Source organism: Salvia splendens, chromosome 16 (genome assembly GCF_004379255.2).
Source record: "Salvia splendens isolate huo1 chromosome 16, SspV2, whole genome shotgun sequence".
NCBI lineage: Eukaryota > Viridiplantae > Streptophyta > Magnoliopsida > Lamiales > Lamiaceae > Salvia > Salvia splendens.
Genome location: NC_056047.1, coordinates 5,131,783 through 5,153,256, shown reverse-complemented (window position 1 = coordinate 5,153,256; position 21,474 = coordinate 5,131,783). Strand labels below are relative to the sequence as shown.

The following is a 21,474-nucleotide window of genomic DNA, read 5'->3' as shown; positions in this document are numbered from 1 at the left end:
CGGAGCATAGGGCGTTCCATTGTGGATGCTCTAAAGAAGTACTTGTTCAGACTGTACATATTACCAAATTGCCCTGCTTCCATTAACAGATCATTGTAGAAGATAAACATCTGCAGGTCAAGTTTGGAATCCATCAGATGTCTGATTATACTTAACAGGTTCTTGATTTTGCTGGTGGCTGGAGCCATAGGGAATAGCTTAGTGGTATAGGCTTAGAGCCGATCTTCTTGAAACTAAAGATTTTAATGGCAAAATATCTAGTAAAGATCTTATTACTATAATATAAAGTTTAGTTAAGTAAAACTAATAAACCTAATTAAAAATTGGGGAATATACATTCAAATCTTTGCCGTAAATAAATGAGTCGGTGATGATAAGTATGTGTTTCCACTTTCCATGTTTAATTAGATTTTGATTTGTTAATTAAATACACATATTAGGGTTGGGTGTGGGAATCGCGCGACTCTCTGTATTTAAATCAGAGCTCCGACTTTAAAGTTTAAAGAATGGCGGAAGACCGAATGAGCCAACTCATTGATGATATTCTCCGTCTGATCCTGGATAAAATCGGCATATTTGAAGCTGTTGAAACAGCTATTCTCTCCAAGAGATGGAAAAACCTGTGACCCCGGCCTCCGCTTCCACTTCAGCCTCCCCAAAAGCAGCTACGACTCCCCCTTTGAAGAGAGAAGATCCCTAATACGCTCTCACTCCCAATTTCTCTCCCACCGCGACGCCGCAGCCGCCGTCCACCACTTCCACCGCTCATTCGCCGGAAATATTCTCCTAGCCGGCGGAGTTGACAGCTCATTCATGGAGGATTGCGTGCTCTACGCCATCAATCACGGCCTTCGATCCCTCCACCTCCACCTCCACCTCCTCCATCCCGACTACAGCCTACTGAGGCTACCCGCAAAGTTTCTTGCCAGCAAAACGCTGCGGGAGCTCGACATCAGAGAGTTTGGTTTCTACAGCATTCAGCCCTTTTCCCGCCTCCCCGAGATGGAGAAGCTAACTCTCATCAAGTATTTTCGTGATGTCCCTCTTGTTATAAAAGCTCCAATGCTCAGACTTCTTAAACTCTACGGTTGCTACGTAGTCAGACACAGTTATGCTCCATTGCTTACCTCCTTTACCTACAAGTCTCCTGATGTTTGGGAGTGTAAAGACGCGAATCTCCCAATGTTAGAACAAGTCTATTTAGACATTCATAAGAGTAAATTATGTCGTCATCACAATCATACCAACTTTCTTACTATGCTTCACCAATTACGGAGTCGGTACGCAACCACGGTTTCACTAACTTTGGACACTATCAAGGTACATTTCTCTATCTCCTCATACTAATACACTAATAGTATGTTGCTTTTATATACGTGGGAGATAGATCAAAGTATAACTAATATTAAGTGTATAACTTTGGACACTATCAAGGTATTTCTCTATCTTCACCAATTAAGTATCTCCTCATACTAATACACTATCAAGGTACATTTCTCTATTTCCTCACACATTCTTGCTTTTTTTCTTGCTCTCTTGCTTCACCTTCACTTCGATAGGTAATTCTTGCCTTTTCTCTTTCTTTTAGTTACTGTAAATCTGGTTGGTGGGAAAGGTTTTCTTGGTGGGCTCCAAATTATCTGGGAATAATAAATGATGTTTTCCCTGTTTGATCCGATTAAAAAGCTCGGATCTTTTGTGATTTGGATGCATTTTTAGCTTGCTTTAGTTGGCTAATTCGAGATTAAGGTATTCACTGCTTAGTTTTCTTAAATCAGGAATTGGCTTTGGTTAGTAATTGGGAATTTAAGGTGAATTCGGTTGCCAATCTTGAGTTGTTGTAGAAAAATAAAAATTCGATCTTGATTCTTCTACTGCTTTCGAGCGTATGGAAATTCAATCAGAATGCTAGTGATTTCATTAACTTAATCGAGGGAGATTTAGGATTAGTTAATCTTGATGTGTTGAGGTGTAAAACAACAGAATTGATGTATTTAATTTGTTGTTAAGCTTTCAGTAGGTTTTGATTTGTATTTGCAGATCACAATAGTATAGTGTAGCTTTTGCTGTAGTTGTGTTTGATTCATTTGTACTGAAATTTGAGTACCTGCTGAGAATGCGGGGCTACATCATGATTTGATGTTCGATGTCTTTCTTTGTCTTCGATTTATAAAATGTTTACTTCGTTGTCTATCTTCAGAAGCATACGACGCGCTTGATCCTAATGGGGATAACTGTGTTTACGACAAAACGTCTCCCTGCTGATGTTGCTCATCACTATGCTCATAGTGATCGCATTCCACTTCTCATGTGTTTGAGAATCGTCCATCTTTAACAGCAAGGTTTATGTCAGTGTGGCTGCCATTGCAGAACTTCGTTGTGAAAGTCCAAGAAAATTGACCAACTCAAGTTCTTCGTCCCTGTGTCGTTTTGATGTATTTCACATGATTCAGGTGCACAAAACCCGCGACGAGCATAAGATTTCTAACTGTAATTGTTGGTGAATCCCATCTGCATTATTTTCTGTGGTGTTGTTCATGTTCATAAATTTTTGATATAAATGCAATGAGACGAGGACAGTTTGATATGTTGTACTTCAATTAAATTATCTATTTCCAGCTACTTACTTCATGTCTTGATCTTCATCATCTCCATCTCTTCTAACTAACCAAAAAGTTTAACAGTGTGGGAAAAAATGGCAGTGCAAATTGCACTATCAAGTATATTATCTCATCTGGTTCTGTAGAATTGATCATATCCTCAAAATTTCTAACATTACAAGGTTTGGAAGCCAATCATCATCACATCATTGCCAGAAAGAAAAACGCAACACAAATTATGAATGTTGTGAGGAAAGCTCGACTCTGAGGCGCAGAGTTTGGCAGGAACGGGTAAGACTCCGGTGGGGGTAGCATACATTCCTCGCCGTTGAAATAGACTTTCCGGGGAAACGCCCATCCTTCCTTGAAGGTAAAAGTGTCCTTATCTTTCTGAAGAAGCACTTCAGACTGTACATTACCAAATTGCCCTGCTTCCATTAACAGATCATTGTAGAATTTCATGCCATAAAACATCCCTGTGTCATCTGCAGGTCAAGTTTGGAATCGGAATCCATCAGATGTCTGATTATAACAGTTTCTTGATTTTATTGATGGCTGGTGGATAGATATGAAAGAACTTACTGATGGAGCCGTAGGGAACTAGAGGCTTGTAATCAAAGCTGAAAACTTGAGTGACATTGTTGAGATTCGGGTGTTGAACGACGAGGGTCCACTGCGTGTAGTTCAGCCTGTAGTTGAAGTTGGTGATGGCGACCTTCGCCCTCCAGTAGTCCTTGTAGTTCACCTTCACGTGCCAGTGCACCCGGACCGGGCACATGTGGTGCGTGCATTGTAGCAGAGGCGTGTTGTCTTTTCTTGGAGTGTTCACTCCCACCACACTCAGAAGCTTCGACTCGGGTCTGTTTCAAGAACCATTTTCATTTTATACTAATATGTAAGGAGGAAAAACTTCTATACTGTGAAGAGAAAAAGCAAGATTTACTTGATGCATTTGTGTTTGTTTTCACAGCCACAAGCACAGGAAGGGCAAGAAGTGATTGTTTCGTTGTAGAAGGACGAGAAGGAGACGCAGCAGCTCGGGTGTTTCCGCGCCAGAAACTGAGAGTATGTACATGTCACATTCCATGTCACTGCAAACAACAATCAGATCTCAGAACAACAATATTCACATCAAAATCACAAAAATGGCTGACTTACTCAGCGCCTGAGTCTTCCTACGACGATCAGGGGTGAGGAAATTTGTCGAAGGCACGATCTTGGCAGGGCCACAAGTGTAACCTGGCCCTGGGCCTAACAGGGTGAAGTTCTTAGGAAGTTTAACGGTCTTGTTAGTGGTCCCGGCTTGGCCAACACTGACTTGGAAGGCGGAGACAGAGGCCGTGGGGTCCTGGCCCCAGGCGGCCAAGACTCCACCTTTGCAGCAGTTGCTGAACTGCTGGTTGTAAGGAACCCCGGGGAGCAAGTCCACCACGGTCGGCGTTTTCTTGCAGCAATGCGGGATGTTGCCTTTGAACTTGGAGCAGTCGCCTTGTTCCGTGGTCTGTGCTCCGACCATGGTCCATATCACCTCTTTCTTCGCCCACGTCCACCCCAGAGTCCAACCGGGGCTCATGACATGTCGAAACATTTGGAAATTGTTCATCGTCACCACAGCCTATGGGAAAGAAACAGAAGACTCAGACAAGCTATAGATGAAATGTCATTGAAAACAAGATTTTGTTTTGATTGTGAGTAACTAACCACATAGCCATCTGGTGTCCAAGACATGATATCCCATTTGATTGTGATGTTCCCGTTCGGATCCAACGGATCGTAGGCGGCTGCGACGAAAAAAAAAACACAGAATTGAGAAGATTCAACCATGTAAATGCAGAAATGATAGAAAGAGGCACAAGTCATATTTACCTGTGGAAGAAAAGAGCACAGAGAGGAAGAAGGCTGCAATGAAAAAATTCATGTTTTCTTGAATTTGAGAAAGACAATGTCAGAATTTATGTTTGTGTAAGAGCCAAAATTTGTATCTTTTTGTTGGAGGGAAGATGTTTAGAATGTAAGAAAGATATGAGTAAAGTGAAAGTTTTTGTAGAGTATTTGAAATGTCTCCACCCTCTGGTAGTTGGATGTTAGTGACATTTGCAGGCTGCTGCATGTATATATAAAACTTATGGAATTCATGTTTCTTCATGTCACTTTATAAATAAATAATAGTACTCCATAAAAGAGGAAACATAGCTTTACTATATACTTCCCTCTGTCCCATAAAAGTTGAGTCACTTCATTCAGTGCACTCGTTTTGAAAAAATCGTAATAAATAGTAAAGTAAAATTGAGAATAACGTAGATAAGACTCTTATCTATGTTATTCTCGATTTTACTAACTATTTATTACGATTTTTTCAAAACGAGTGCACAATGAAGTGATTCAACTTTTATGGGACAAAGGGAGTATAAAATAGAGCTTGTAATGTTGGAAGCAAAAATAAATATGAAATTGCCAATTTGTTGTTGAACTTTTAGTATAATCTATTTTGGTCAACAAACATTCTAGAGAACACATTTACTTATGTATTAATCTAATGTGTTATTAAGCAATTGATTCTCCAATTTGGTTCAGATGTCATAATCGAATTTCTGGTTAATCAGTGCTAAGACATTCCTTAACAGAGAACAGTTTTCTAGAAATGGCCAAGAAAATGATTTTCTTGAAAATAAAAAGAAAGGAGTATTTTGAAGGAATAAAAGAAATGATAAATGGTCGATTTTGCCACATTGTTTGTGTTTGTTAAGGGACATTTTTTACCTAAATTTTTTTTGTTAAATTACTCAAATGATGAGGCATTTTCAAATAAACTCCTCAAACGACGAGACAAAATCGACCATTTATCCTAGAAAAACAGAATAATGTTCATAAACATGCATTTGAAGCTGAGGGAGCCACTTTAACTAACCTACTTACCATTGAAGACATGCCATGCCGGTTAGATTGGATCTACTATTTTGTAGTTGTGTTGTTTATCTGATCATACACATCAAATAATCTTATATACTATGATCAATTGATAATCAACATATTTTAGCACTTTTGAACGTGATTGCAATCCAAACCTTTGAAGGGGCTTTTTTAGCCAAAAGATGAAAAATGGCAAGAAAATGATGGTCTTTATTCTTCAACTAATATTTTAGGAATTGTTGATAATGATTTAGTTAGATGAATGTAGAAAGAATTTTGGTTGAAGGAAAGAAAGGAAAAAGTATGTATAGTCCACGTGTTTGGGCTTGAGTTAGTTTTAAGCAAAGATAGCTGCAGATCTTAATAATGACTTTCCATCTATATTTTCTTTATGGGCTTCAAGCCCATTTATAGGTGTCCAGCCCAATTACTTTAAACAATAATAATCCTAAATATCATAATTATAGTACTAGTATTATTTTATAATCTCAATTTAAATACCTTATACTATAATAAATCTAGCTATAGTGAGTAAAAACTGTTACTAAAACTTAATGAATGATATTTATACTACAGGTATGTATGTGTTTCGTGTGTATGTAATAGTTAATGCTAATTACAGGTGTATGTGTATGCATGTGTATATATTTATATTCACTTGAATATATTTTAGAAAAGAAATCTCATCAATATATGCATGTGTTAATACTAATTACTAAGCCATAAATTGAACTAACTGCAAATCTGCAAAACACTTGATTTTGTCTTCTTGATATAACCTCTAAAGTCGCAAGAACTGACCAAATTAATGTTAAAATTAAATCTTGTCATATTAGTAAAAGCCACTAAACATTTATTTCACAAAAATGAAAGATTCATGTTTTCATACCAAAAGTCGTATGAGCATTGATTAGGCAGCTTGGCATGGAATGCTAAATCAAATTTCGTCTTTTATTGCTCAACTTTACATACATAGGAGTATAAAACAATCGTCTCCATTGGTTACTCGGACAAATTAAATTAATTCTGATTATGTGAGGGAAAATTTCATTTTTTTGGAATAGATTTATATAATTTGATGGCGATTCGGAAAGTGTTTGCTGCAGCAATCACAGCGTTGCTACTGTTAAAGCTCGGCTCGGCTCGGCTCGGCCTGCTCTAATGGAGCTTGCAAGGTCTGCTCTAATGAAAAATTTGTTTGTTATTTAGGAAATGCTAATTTTAAAATTGGGCCATCCGCTGAAAAACCAATAAATTTAGTCAATTTCTAATCAATCCTAACTTTTTAAATGACTATATATATCAGAATTTTGATATTTTTCTAAATTCTCTTCGTAGCGAAAATTTCAGACTTTCTATATGCGTATTACGTATATGTGTACAAATTAAAGATATGATTGACCAGGTGTATTAAACTAGGTCGTGTAAGTAGTTGGACGTTTTATTGACTGCCCGCACGGGTTTTTTCTTCTTTTATACTAGACTACATATATCATTCCTCGTTTGTACTGCAGTTTTTTTTTGTTCCGGATTTGGGAGAGACGCATGATCCTCATGCGTCACCCGTTAATGAAACGCATGACCGTGATGCGTCTACGGGTAAGACGCATGAGGGTCATGCGTTTTTTAATTTTTTTTTATGCGTCTTAGGGTAAAACGCATGACACTCATGCGTCTCTCCTACAAATATAAATACGCTCCATAGCTTAGTGGTAAGAATTATGTGTTGTCATTGTGGAGACCCGGGTTCAAATCCCAGCGGCCACATTGCAATTTTTTTGATTACTAGTACAAATTACTATTTAAAAATTGTAATTAGTAACAATTCAAAACGGTTACTAAATAAATTATTGGAACTTTTAATTAACATAAATATCTTAAATAATTATGTGCTAAAATTTGACATAAAATACTCCTTTTAATTAACTTTTAAATAATTATGTACTTGCAATTAATCAAAAAAATTGTAATTACTAGTACAAAATACTATTTAAAAATTGTAATTAGTAACAATTCAAAACGGTTACTAAATAAATTATTGGAACTTTTAATTAACATAAATATCTTAAATAATTATGTGCTAGAAATTGACATAAAATACCCCTTTTAATTAACTTTTAAATAATTATGTACTTGCAATTAATCAAAAAAATTGTAATTACTAGTACAAAATACTATTTAAAAATTGTAATTAGTAACAATTCAAAACGGTTACTAAATAAATTATTGGAACTTTTAATTAATATAAATATCTTAAATAATTATGTGCTAGAAATTGACATAAAATACTCATTTTAATTAACTTTTAAATAATTATGTACTAGCAATTAATCAAAAAAATTGTAATTACTAGTACAAAATACTATTTCAAAATTATAATTAGTAACAATTCAAAACGGTTATCAAATAAATTATTGGAACTTTTAATTAACATAAATATCTTAAATAATCATGTACTAGAAATTGACATAAAATACTCCTTTTAATTAACTTTTAAATAAATATGTACTAGAAATTTCCCAAAAAAATTGCAATGTGGCCGCTAGGATTCAAACCTGGGTCTCCACAATGACAACACATAATTCTTACCACTAAGCTATGGAGCGTATTTAAATTTCTAAGAGAGACGCATGAGTGTCATGCGTTTTACCCTAAGACGCATGACCCTCATGCGTCTTTCAATTAAAATAAAAAAAAATTAAAAAACGCATGACCCTCATGCGTCTTACCCATAGACGCATCATGGTCATGCGTTTCATTAACGGGTGACGCATGAGGGTCATGCGTCTCTCCCAAATCCGGAACAAAAAAAAAACTGCAGTACAAACGAGGAATGATATATGTAGTCTAATACAAAAGAAGAAAAAACCCCTGCCCGCACAGTGTTATTTCACTTTGTATCAATATCTAAATAGCCATGTTTATTCAATTGCTTACACTAGATACTTTAATGGTTGTTGCAGAACAATTCACTACCATTCAACAAATACGCATTCTTGACAACCCATATCGCTTTTGCAATCGAAGATGGACAACCAAGGCTTACCTTCTCGAACCAGGAAGACACCATCACTCAACAACTCAATGTATAATCTTCAAACTCTCATTTTCATCCACAAAAATTCATCACTAATCACATCTCTCCGGCTTCTCAGGACGGCGTTCGCGCTCTGATGCTCGATACCTACGACTTCGAGGGAGACATATGGCTCTGCCATTCCTTTGGAGGCCAATGCTACGATTACACCAAATTTGTACTCACCTCTATCTATCTTTGGAGTTATCCGACATAAATCAATTTAAAATGTATGTTCTTATCATATTTTGTCTTATTTATCTTTCCTGCCAAACGACCCCTAGGAACCTGCGCTAAACACGTTGAGGGAAATTGAGGCGTTCATGTCGCGAAATCCATCTGAAATCGTGACAATAATTCTCGAAGACTACGTGAAGACACCGAAGGGATTGACAAAGGTTTTCCACAGACACAGGTCTAATGAAGTACTGGTTTCCCTGTCCAAAATGCCGAAAAACGGCGGTGATTGGCCGCGCGACGCCGACATGGTGGCCGGCAATCAAAGGCTGCTCGTGTTCACTTCTTCAAAATCCAAGGAAGCCACCGAAGGCATCGCTTACCAGTGGAATTACATGGTCAAAAATCAATGTAAGTTGATAATGTATCTTGGTCTGTCTCCATCCACAATGCCAAGATTTTTTGTGTATATTGGATAATTTTTTTTTAAATTTTCTTATATTATATCTCACTATTATCTTATCTATCGAATTAAATAATTGCAGATGGGGATGATGGAATGAAGGACAAGTGTTTCAATAGAGGAGAGTCTTCGGTTCTTAGCGACACCTCGAAATCGTTGGTTCTGGTCAACTATTTCAGGTCGGTGCCGATGAAACTGCTCACATGTGTGGAGAACTCTGGTGCCCTCGCCAATATGCCACACACGTGTCATGCCGCTACCGGCAACCGTTGGGCTAATTTTGTGGCTGTCGATTATTATAAGGTACCTCGTTCACAAAAAATAGAGCAGGAGTAGTTGATAGTGGATGACACTGAGTTCGAAAAAAGAAAATGTAATTAAAATATTATTAGTGAAATATGAGACTGGTTTATTAAATTTTGGTGCAGAGGAGTGAAGGAGGAGGAACATTTGAAGCGACGGATTTGTTAAATGGAGAGCTCTTGTGCGGATGCAACGACGTCCATTCTTGCGTTGTAATAAGTTCTTAGCTAAATTTGTTTTATTTTAGCCACATATCATTCTTTATTTATATTCTTGATTTTCGTAATTTTATAAATTTAATACACATACTACTATTATATAGTAGTAAAATCTTTATGAAGGAGTAATATACTTAGTTTGATATGAGTATTACAGTTGAATTGAGGTCCACAGATTAAATTCGTTTCCCCTTCCCTAAGTAAAAAAACTATTAATAGAGGTATCAGGTCTAAGATGAAAAATTCTTTTTTTTTTGTTTTCTAATTTAAGTACATGCAAATTTAATTTAAGATGACATAGAGTGCTTATTTATATGTGTTTTACTCTAATTTGATATACCTATCTAATTAATGAGATAGGAAACTAACATAGGCTTGGGCTTGGGGTTGGGCTAGATTTCTATATAGCTTGGGCTTCGGCTTCAGAGATTGGGCTTTCGAATTCATTTTTAATGCAGTCTTATTAACTTATCTTATTTTTTATAATGTGCAGCATGGTGCAAAATGTACACGCTCGTGAAAAACATGTTAGAAGAAGCTCTCGGAAATCAAATCATTAGATTAAGTGATATCAAATCGAAACACCTTTGGCTCCAAATTATAGTTTTTGAAGTTAGAAATATGTAACTTGTTCTATAATTGAGTTGCAAAAATATACCATTGAATTGTAAATTATAAAAAATTAGTAACACAAAAACCTATCATCACGAAAACACGGCAGATAAAACAATAGGAAAAATACTTACACTTTCACAAATCACTCAAAACTATACCAGAAAAAATCAAAGATTTTATTGAACAAATTTAATTACGAGATGTTATACAGAATATGGTACAACTTGTGGTTGAATGACAAACATGTTCCTCAACCTCCACTATTTGATAACACAAGATGTCAAATATATATAAACATGATCTCTTTAATTGTATATCATTCTTACAAAACAGTAGTTTGTAAATATTAATATTACAGATTCGAAATTCCATTTTGTTTTATTCTTTCAGCTTGGGATAAGAACACCAAGTTCATACAACTAGATGCACTATTCACTAATCTAAGACTATAGTACTAATAATATGTCGTAATATACCACAATAATCCTCTCTTCTATGTGGATTTTTCATTTTTTTTTCCTTCAATAAAGTTAGAATTCCCATGCACAAAAATGAAAGGGATGGAGAGAGATTATAATTTCATGTTTTACTTATCACATACATATACTCCATTAGATATAATCATAAACCCTACAGGTTGACTTCCTACTATCTAAAAGGTTGAGTATTATATGTCATGGAACTTATTACTTATATTGGCGTAATCATATGAATCGCACTCAAAGTTAGGATTTATTGTGCTTCATTAAATATTTTTAAAATAAGGATATGTTATAAAAGTGGGCCAGAAATTAATCAATTCATATTAGATTTTTTCAATGTGGACGTACCGCTGTTATGTAAGGAATAGTGGGCTACAAAATACAGCTTATTATGAGTGATGATTCATTCCAGTATGTATTTGTATTAAATATATGCCAAAAAAATTGGAGTACATGTGGACTTGTATTTATATTAAAATATTTTTTTTTAAAAAAGAATGAGAAGATCTTGCTTTATGTATACGCTACATTAATATGGACCCCAAACACCTAATAAATGATGCACTATTTTCTCAAAAACAAAAGCAAAAAAAAATGATGCACTGTTGCACTTTCCAAAACATCATTTCATTCAGATTTAATTCCACCCGAGCCCAATTAAGGGTTATATAATACAGGGGATTTTAGGTAGAATTATTGACGGTAATAATGTTGAGAGATAAAATAGTTAATTACTATATGTTATCTTTTGGTCCATTTAGGCTATATTCGCAATATGATTATTTTTCAGGATTTGAAGCCAAAATAGAATTTTGAGAAGAAACGATTACTTTTGAGACTTGGTACACGGATTAAAGATTGGTGCACAAACTCTTCATTGTCACTGACACATAGTATGACTTATAGTCTCGAAGAGATTAGAAGTGACTAGAACTTTTCGTATCAACAAAGAAGTAGGGATTGCTGAATGTGATATTGCTTGCTGGTACTTTTTTTACTTGTTTAGCTGGGTGGCTGTGGGCGTGGCTTGGCATGGTAGTGTAGCCTTATGTGATTTTTGCGTTTGGAATCTGCTTAGAATAGATTTAGATATTGCTTCTCTTTTGTTTTTTGTGATGACGTTGTGCTTGTTCGATTGTGCTCGTTCAGTTGACAAACTCCTAGACCACCAGTGATTTGGTTTGAGTATTTTTTTCTCATCAAAAAAATGTGAGAGAAAAGAAAAAGTTTATTCCAAACATGAAAAATAGTAATATTGGTTGGGACAAACTATAAGAGGGATATGTACGTCTTGAATATGGAGAAAAAATTCCCTAGTCATGTCATACTAAGGTGGCAATGTAATGTGGTATGTCTTACTAATAAAATTTTGACATGTGGAAACATATAAAGTCTCACTTCCAACTACATTCTAACTAGATGCATAAATTATGGAAATACATTTAATTGCTCTATAAAAGAAGGTATTATTGTAAATTATGGAAACAATGCCAATTTAGACAATCATATATAGTCATAAAATATATAGATATATATCCACACAATTGATAATAAAATGAATAATCGATCAAAAGTCAAGTGAGTGTTAAAATAATATTGCACCCCATTTAAGATTTGATGAAATTTTTTGGGTTTGTATATATACATATATAAACAAAAATCTACACAAATAAAAAATAATAATTAAATTTTATTAGCATTGAATGCTAAAAATTAAATCGTGTATGTAATTTTTTTATTTTAGTATTGCACATTAACTATATAAATGAATATTTATTATGTTAAAATATAAAATAGTTAATAATAATAATAATATCTAAATTTCACTACTTTATATCATGTCAAAACTTCATTAAAAATATAATAGATGATTGCTGCACGAAATAGTCATTATATTCAAAATTGTAAAAAATAATTAAAATTATTACGAACATGTAAATAAAGAGTAGTGATCTAGGGAAACCACTACTTAAATGCATAACTAGATAACACGAATTTAGTTCACTATAAGAGTGATTTAGTACAGTATAGGAAGGAGTGAACCAAAATGCATTTACAATGAACTAAATCCTTCACGAAGTAAATACTTCACTATAATGGTGTTTTGGTTCACTCCTTCCTGTAGTGAACTAAATCACTCTTGTAGTGAACTAAATCACCCATATAGTGAACTAGATCATTTTGATCTAATGGCTGAGATTTGTTCTCTAGTTATACACTTAATATTAGTTATACTTTGATCATCTCCCTGTAAATATATGCGTATATATGTTGTACCAATTAAATTTAAAATTATGAAAAGATGGAGCTCCTCATGCGTTATATATGGTCCATCTATCATATATGGAATCTGCAAAAAAAATTCTTTTAATTTCATAGTTTACTTTTATAGTTTATCTAGTTGGAAGTGAGATCTTAAATGTTTGCACATGTCAAAATTTCATTACTAAGACATACCACATTATATTGCCACTTTGGTATGTCATGACTATGTAATTTTTTCTCATTGAATATGACCTACTTTTTATTTCGTTACCCTTATAGGTATTTATGCGCTTAACCTAATTTGAATAAAAGTAAATATATAATATTATGATTTTCCCCTCGAAAAGCAAAAGAAAGATTACAAACACAATTTTGAAGTCCTTTCCCATATGTGGTGACATGATGGTGTGCTTATTTGTTTTAATTTGTGTTATATCAGTAATAGTAGAAGTTAAAATGATGACTACTATGATTATATGATAATGAACGTTTTGGATTTAATTAAAGGCTATTTTATTGTGTGGTCAATATAACTATTTATTTCAGACCCCTTTAACTTTATGCATATTCTTTATAACATGGTTGCATTATGCTTCAAAATCTTGATGTAATAATGCCATTGCAATATTCAAATTGTGTGATGGGATATATTAGAGAAAATATGTGAAATTAAGAACATTAATATTGTTAAAAATACTTAGAAACCTCCTGAATCTAAATAGCAAGACTAATTTATTGTTTAAGATGTGATTTGCAAATTAATGATTTATTAAGTATTTTGCTAGATTTTCCTTTAAATGAAGTGATTTCATTTGATGAAAATTTGAATTTTTAATGGTAGAGACGCCCACTACGGCTGCTTAATTTATGTCAAGAATCCTTGTGTTTTACAATAAATCAAGAGCTTTACAATAATATTCAAATAAAAGTGTTTTGTTGAGAAAATTATTTAATCCGTCTTTACTATTATAGGTGGGGAGCATGTGATTAGGTGGCATCTTACACATGCTACCAATCCTAAGATATATTAAAAGAAATCCAAACAATAATTACCGAAAACAAGAATTTAAAGAGATCCACCCAATTATTTCCTTAGTTTAGTACAAAGTAGTTGATTCATTAATTAATAATCCGGACGTGTGTTACACTTAAATGTACAATTACTAAATATATGATTAATTTTACTATTTATTTGTATTTGTATAGATGAATGTCACCCTTTGAAATATGCCGTGTATTAATATGTTTGCAAATGTGAAAAACATATGTACTGTTTTTGCTATGTTGTCACATTTTCCTTAAGTAATAGTAAGTCATTGTGAAAACATTTATGGTCAAATATGCAAAAGTTTAAAGAATTGATTTGATCGATGCCAATTATAATGGGGCTCATGTTATTGGTGCCTGCAAAACTAGAAAATATGATTAGTAGCTACGAAACAAAGGCACTCTAATTATTTCTCAAAGATTCTTTTTTTTATGAAGTGCTTGTAAAATATATTCAAGAGTACAATAATCAGTCTTACTTAATTATTTAGATTTGTAACATTGCTTTCTTGTTGGAATGACATATATCAGAGCATATGTTGCTTGTTGGAATATAGTACAAACTAAATCCAATATGGAAATTGAACACTGATATATTCTATTGATCAAATTAAATCTACTATTCCTATTTAACTCATGAAGTGCGACTAATGATTGTTTTGAGCTATGATAATTATATTTTCGTTAAAATTCTTTAATTGCAGGTGCAATCCCATAGTTAATTGTTCATGTGTATATTTGTACATGGTTATATCGTACTCCCTCCGTCCCGACTTAAGCGAGACGTTTCTATTTCGGCACAAGAATTTAGGTAGTGGTGTTTAGTGAAATAAATTATTAATAGTAAAGTAAGAGAGAGAGAGTAAAATAAGAAAGAGAAATAGAGAAAAAGTAAGAGAAAAGATAAAGTAAGAAAGGGAATTAGAGAATAAAGTAAGAGATGAGATAAAGTAACATAGATAAGAGGATAAAGTAGGAGGAAGAGTGGGTTGATTGTTGCCAAAAATGGAAACGTCTCACTTAGGGTGGGGCGTACCAAAAAGGAATACGTCTCATTTAAGCTGAGACGGAGGGAGTAGTAATTAGTATTCATTTGTTGGGTGATTTTATTTTCAGTATAGAAATGTTCATAACGCACAAGAAAATATGCCTCGTCTTAACTCATACCTCTATATATCCGGTGTAAGGAGGGGATCCGAGTGGGGCCCAGCCCCCCAAAAATTCTTGAAAATAGCACCATATATTGTGTAATTTTTCACATTATTATTTGAACAGAAATTGATTTCACTTCATTTTTAGTTTATTATGTAAATTAGTTTAATATAAGACATATTGTTAGTGTCAATAATTTGATCAGATAATCTTAGGTCCTGTTAGTTGGCAGCTTAAACGACTATAGATACTATACTAGATTAAATTTCGTCCATTTTTGTTGGATATATTTTTATTATTATTAACTTATTAATGAAAGTGAATCACATACTGATACTAACATTATTTTCCCTCTCCGACTATATATAGCTAGATGTAAATCTAACGTCTTTAATTTAACATATTTCTTTTGCGACTCTTTACAAATAGACCAGTTTTTTTTATGTAACAAAAAATGTTAATTAGAAGATTTATATGTATATGGCGACTCAATTATCTAACAATAAAAAATTAAAATATACAAGATACAACAATAAATAATGTCGAAAATACATGTATAGAAAGTTATCTAGAATTTAAATGCTTCTTTATGTTGCTCTAAATTGCGATAGTCTACAGTTTACTAGAATTTAAATGTGTCTCATGTTGCGCTAACAGATAACTATTAAAAAATTCCAAGATAAAGTGATACCTAAAATTGATACATTATCATACATAATGAAATTGAAATTAGCACATCATAACTAAGTCACAAAAGAAAATCCAATCCAATCGACAATAAGAATGATTAGAAAAAGGACCAACTAAAAATACCAAAATCTACTATTGCCTTACATGTAAGACTACTTTATATGCATGCCCACATTCATGAAATTCATGTATATTATGAGTATATACGAGTTAATATATATATGTATATAAACTAAATATCGACCGTGCTTGCAATGAATGTTTATAAATATCATCGTTTTTTCTCAAGATATATTGTTTCTTGAAAGAATGACATATTTTCTAAACCACAATTACTAGACAAATGTTGTATCGATTCAGAAAAAACTCTCTTCTTTCACATCGACTTGGTAATGATTTTTTCTACAGCATCATCAACACTTCGTGTGATCAATCAACATGAACTATGTCATTGTATTTCATTGTGGATAAATAATATCTACAAGACTACAAACTTTTGAACCATATAAATACCTGGCTCATAACAAAAGCTCTAAATTGTAGTATATGGCAACTCACACACAATTGCACTCATAAAGATAACATAATATACCTAAAATAATTAGAATATCATTTTCCATTTAGGTCCCCCACTTTATCGGACGCCATAAAAGATGGTATATATGTCAGATAGAGTCTGAGAAATAAGACAAATAAATGTGCATGTAACGATGCTTTCATGCTTTGCTAATTTATCCAAGAAAACCACAAACCCTAATATATATACTAGCTAGTATTTAATTAATTTTGTCAAAAACCTAAATAGGGATATAAATGGGTATGTAATGCTTTCCTTCCTACCTCATATTTCAATTCAATAATAATAATAATAAAGAAGAGAAAAAAACTTGTAGGGTTGGGGAGGAATGTGGGAGGGTGGAAGAGAATATAATTGGGTAACATGCAATTTAGATTTAGTGAGCATGAAATTGTAGGAGAGGGCTAAATCTTGATGCTGATTGTGGGCAAGCAGTCACCAGATCACATGGCACTCGCGCCTTTTATTTTGACATCATGTGGAAAAAATTGAAAATAATTAAACCTAATAATGAATAGGTATATATGAAGAAAGGATTGGTACAAGGGAGAAATAAAGGTTGAAACAATGGCAAGGACAAAGACAAAGCAAATGGAAAAATTGGGCATCAAACAAACACTCAAATGCTTATATGGGGGGACCTTATTTACACATGGGGTGGGGGTATTCTTCTTTTCCTCCCTTCTTTTATTTTATTTTTTATGCATGGAAATTGGGATTATTGAATTTGTGAAGTGGAGCCAACCTAAAGGTGAGATTCTTCTGCAATATGTTGGTTGGAAGAGCACACCATTTGGGACATACATGCTTGTGCTCTCTCAATCTTTCAATTCTTTGTTGATGATGATGAGTGAATACATCTTGTGTTGATTTAGTAGTCATGATTCATATATATTTTGATGATTCAAAAATGCAGGCAGGCCAAAGTCAGATATAGAGTAAAAGAGTGGAAAAAAAAACCAAACAAACTACCAATTCTAGAAAGGAAAAACACAACCTAGCCAAAAGGCAAAATGTGGCAATCAAAAAAAAAAAGACAAGCAGCTCACTCATAAATATGGCTGTCAAACCTGGAAACCATTCCCCAATTAATCCGAAAACAATTATGATGGTTTGGCGAATTTTTGATGGTGATGAATGCAGGAAAATGCAGATCACGACACAGAGATTTACGTGGTTCGATTTACTGAGGTAAATCTACGTCCACGGGAAGAAAAGAGGGCAGAGTTGTATTGCTTGATCTGTTTTCTACAGCTTACAATACAGACTTGCTATTTGATATTTTATCTCTAGAGAACTTAACCCTTCTTTATCTGATCTGAGTTCTATTTATACATTGAACTAAGATCGTGGCTTGCATCACCACTAATGATGGTTGTGAATGTCGTGGAGGTCATGGAGATCCTGCATGGGTCCACTATCCTGCATGAGTCCACTATCTCTGTGCTTGGTCCACTATCCTGCATGTGATCCTGCATGAGTTGACTATCTTCCAGTTCGGTCGAATACTGAGACCGAACTGCTGAACTATTGCCGAGTAGCTTTTGCCGATCTGAGAGTGGAGTTTGATTGGTCGGCTTTTACCGAGCTGTGGGCTGGGGCCGAACTCTTTGGTAATGCCGAACTGATACTCTTCCTTGGGCTTTGGGCTGATGGGCCGTCACTGCTATTGGGCTTGTTTAGTCCGTACCCCATCACTACCCCCCCCGAAAAGCGAAGTGAATCACTTCGGCGAAGCGAGTCACTTCGGCATTCTAGATAAAGGTACGGGGGAGGCTGACGTTAGGGGACGTGCCTTGCGCGTGACTGCATTAAATGCGACAGTAAAATCCGGCCGTTGAATCCTGAAAAGGTGGGATTCGAAACGGTGCGATGATTTTGAAATCTTCTCCGAATCTGATAAATACGTCCTTTCTTCATCAGTTGAACATTTTTGCTATTGCTTCTTCTGCAATCTCTCTCTTTTGCGTAAAAAATTTCCTTCCGCTTTCAAGAATTTCTTCAGACTTTCAAAGAGTAAGAACTATGTCTTCTTCTTCTTCTTCTGAGTCAGGTAGCGGTAGGAAAGGGGATAAGGGGTCTTCTAGCCGGAAAGAATCCGGGGAGAAGACCGTAGAGTATTTTCACAGCATCTTGAGCAAGGATACTGTGATATCCCTACACGAAAAATATTTTTTTCCTGGGGGGAAGGTTGCGATTCCCGACGACCTTCATAGGGCTGACTCGCCGCCGGAGGGTTACGCCACCGTTTATGAAGCCGGCTTGGAATGCGGGCTTCGTTTCCCTTTTCCCCCTGCCTTTGTAGAGCTGCTTGATTTTTTTCAACTCCCTTTAGGTCAGGTGACTCCGAACTCTTGGAGGCACTTATCGGCCTTTGCTGCCGAACTGCGTAGGTTAGATAAGGATCTGTCTCTGAGGGCAATCCTTAATTTTTTCCAGTTTAAGAGAAAAGGATCTTGGTTTTACTTGATCCCTTTACAGCCTTTTAGGGCCTTCTGCAAAACCAAGTGGCCAAAGTGGCAACATCGCTTCTTTTTTTATAATAGGACAGCGGCTCCGGGCTTTCCTTGGAGAGGGCCGAAGTCCGTGATTCCTCATCCTCGGTTAGAACCGTTGGACGAGCTCGAGGGCGAGCTCAATAAGATTCCTATGATTAGGAAGCAGTACCTGGAGTCTGAGCTCGTCAAGGGCGACTTCGTGTTCGACTCCTCGTCTTCGGATGAAGAGACCGAGGGTGAGGAATTCTTTTTTGTGCTTTACTGCTTTTGCGGCGAAAACTAACTTTGCTTTCTTGCTTTTTGGCAGTGTACATGCTGAATAAGATTAGCCGCAAATCCTCCGAGCTTAAGGAGCCGGAGAAAGAGAAGGCTACCAGCTCGACTCCTGATGCCGAGAAGAATCCGAAGAGGCAAAAGACCTCTTCGGATCCAAAGAAGCCGGAGTCGACTTCGGCAAGTAGGAAGGCGAAGCTTCAGAAGCCCCCAAGAGCGCCGGAGAGAGACGTGGTCTTGGCGCCTCCTTCGGAAAATATCTGTGAGCCTTTTGCATGGCCCACGGACTTCGCCGAGGTGAACTTTCTTCTTGATTTTCTGGCCTTGCTTTTTTTCTCTGTATTTTTTGTAGCCCCTCTGTTGACTTTTTGCTTTTTCCATTTTCAGAGGAACGATATGCTCTCCAAGCTCGTCGCCGTCGAACTCTCCAAAGCGTCCAACGACTATGCTGAGATGCAGAGGAAGTTGGCGGCTGCTTGTCACCGGGCCGAGCAGGCTGAGGCAAACTTTGAGAAAGCCAGAGCTGCTAGGATTTCGGCCCAGGATGAAGCTCAGTTTGCCAAAAACCAGCTCGTCATCCAGCGAGAGCAGACGAAACGGAGGGATGCTGCTGCCGTGGTTGCCCAAGGAGAGGCTCTCCGTGCTTTCGCGGAGAAACTCTTTCTGAGCAACCAATTTTCGGCCTTTGTCGGTGATCTGCTGAAACTGATGACCGATAAAGCCGAGCAGGGTCCCGAAGTCATCCTGCCGCTGTACGGCCGAGAGATAGCAGCTCGGCTTCAGAGTCTGCCGGTGCTTGAGGAGCTTGCTTCGTCCTCGGTCCTGCTTTCTGCAGACCAAGTTCGTAGTTGCCGAGCTGACCGCGATGAGAACATGGAGGCTATCTTTGCCTCCATAGGGTCAGTTTCACCCGCTCCAATTTTCCATGGAGAGGGTGAGACCGAGCAGCATGAGCGGCAGACCGGCGATGAGCAGGCCGAGCAGGAGGCGCAGCAGATCGGCTACGGTGGCGCCGAGCAGGCTGGGGAGAGCAGGGAGGCCGAGGCTGAAGCTGAAGCAGACAAGGAGAAGGAAGCTGAACCTCACCGAGAAGGCGGAGACGAAGCTGGCGGAGTATGATTTCGTCTCCCTTCTCTTAGTTTAGTTTCTTCCTTCTTGTAAAACGGCCTTGAAGCCCTTGTGTAGAAAATTTTTTTTCTTATGAATGAAAAAATTCTTCTTTCTGCTCTTGTGTCTTCGTATAGCCTTTCGTACTCTCTTTTACTCCTGTTGTGGTTTACTACCTGCTCAGTAATCTGAAATGCCGAACTGACATAGCTGCTCTATATTCTGAACTCTTAAGGAGCTGGAGGTACTTCACTGGAAGCGGCTGTACTCTTCGGCTTTAGACGAAGCTGAGAAAAGAGCCATAGCTGACCAGGTGAAGAATGACGAACTCTTGGCTCGTTCAGTGAAGCTGGAGGCCGACAATAAGGACTTAGAGTCCGAAAAGAAAGATCTGGAGGCCGAGCTGAATACCGCCGTCGCTGAGAGGACTGCGTATGAGGATTTCATCTGCAGGCGCGGGGGAATGACCATCTCTGAAGTTCAGGAACGAGTTGACGAACTGTGGGAGGAATATCATGTACTCCGGAGGAACAATGCGCTGGAGAGTTCGGTTTGCCAACAAGTCGTGAATTCATTGCGGCGTTATGCTTCTCGGTACGACATCATTCTTTCCCGGCGTCCTTCAATCGAGAGATTCCTTAGGCATTTCCCGCCAACAGATGGTCACACTCCAGCTCAAACCCCTGATTCACTTGCTCAAAACCCTACTCCAAGTCAGCAACGAACTCAGGAACAGCCGGAAACGTCAAGACGAGAACGGACTCAGGAGCAACCGGAAACGTCAAGACAAGGACGGACTGAAGTTCGTAGAGGAGCTGTGATTATGAGTGAGCAAGATCAACAAATGCTTCGTGAAGAGACTCTTTGCCGCCGAGGTGCTAGAGCTTCCCGGGCTCAGGGAAGAGGCGGTAGGTCGATTAGAGCATCTCGTCGACCTGCTTATTCTTCAGCTGCCGAGAACGCCCGAACTCGGCTTCACGAGGATTTTGTGAATAGATGGCTCAACTTTAGCAACCAGGGA

General features: G+C 36.5%; 2 protein-coding genes and 1 long non-coding RNA gene across 6 annotated transcripts; 2 read left to right on the top strand and 1 right to left on the bottom strand.

Moving 5' to 3' along the window:
• The first annotated feature begins 622 nt into the window (after positions 1–622).
• Positions 623–3,233, top strand: LOC121772285. Of its 3 annotated transcripts, none has more exons than XR_006044320.1 (4): positions 623–1,320; positions 1,435–2,453; positions 2,783–2,970; positions 3,092–3,233. It is a non-coding gene; the product is annotated as an uncharacterized LOC121772285 (long non-coding RNA). The 3 variants fall into 3 exon arrangements; XR_006044321.1 differs by lacking the exon at positions 623–1,320 and having other exon boundaries at positions 1,333–1,749; positions 2,201–2,453; XR_006044319.1 differs by lacking the exon at positions 623–1,320 and having other exon boundaries at positions 1,333–2,453.
• Positions 2,687–4,710, bottom strand: LOC121772282 (COBRA-like protein 4). 2 transcript variants are annotated; one of them, XM_042169310.1, is made up of 6 exons: positions 4,467–4,709; positions 4,302–4,381; positions 3,759–4,215; positions 3,544–3,691; positions 3,183–3,460; positions 2,687–3,085 (listed from the first exon to the last, which is right to left on the bottom strand). In XM_042169310.1, exons 1-6 carry the CDS (start codon positions 4,516–4,518, stop codon positions 2,802–2,804), a joined length of 1,299 nt encoding a protein of 432 aa, XP_042025244.1. In that variant the 5' UTR covers positions 4,519–4,709; the 3' UTR covers positions 2,687–2,801. The 2 variants fall into 2 exon arrangements, with proteins under 2 accessions (XP_042025244.1, XP_042025243.1); XM_042169309.1 differs by having other exon boundaries at positions 4,302–4,710.
• A 3,693-nt stretch (positions 4,711–8,403) lies between these two features.
• On the top strand, positions 8,404–9,898 carry LOC121770834 (PI-PLC X domain-containing protein At5g67130-like). The gene is made up of 5 exons (XM_042167609.1): positions 8,404–8,596; positions 8,666–8,764; positions 8,871–9,174; positions 9,309–9,529; positions 9,655–9,898. The coding sequence occupies exons 2-5, from the start codon at positions 8,684–8,686 to the stop codon at positions 9,754–9,756; spliced, it is 708 nt and encodes a 235-aa protein (XP_042023543.1). The 5' UTR covers positions 8,404–8,596; positions 8,666–8,683; the 3' UTR covers positions 9,757–9,898.
• The last annotated feature ends 11,576 nt before the right edge of the window (positions 9,899–21,474 follow it).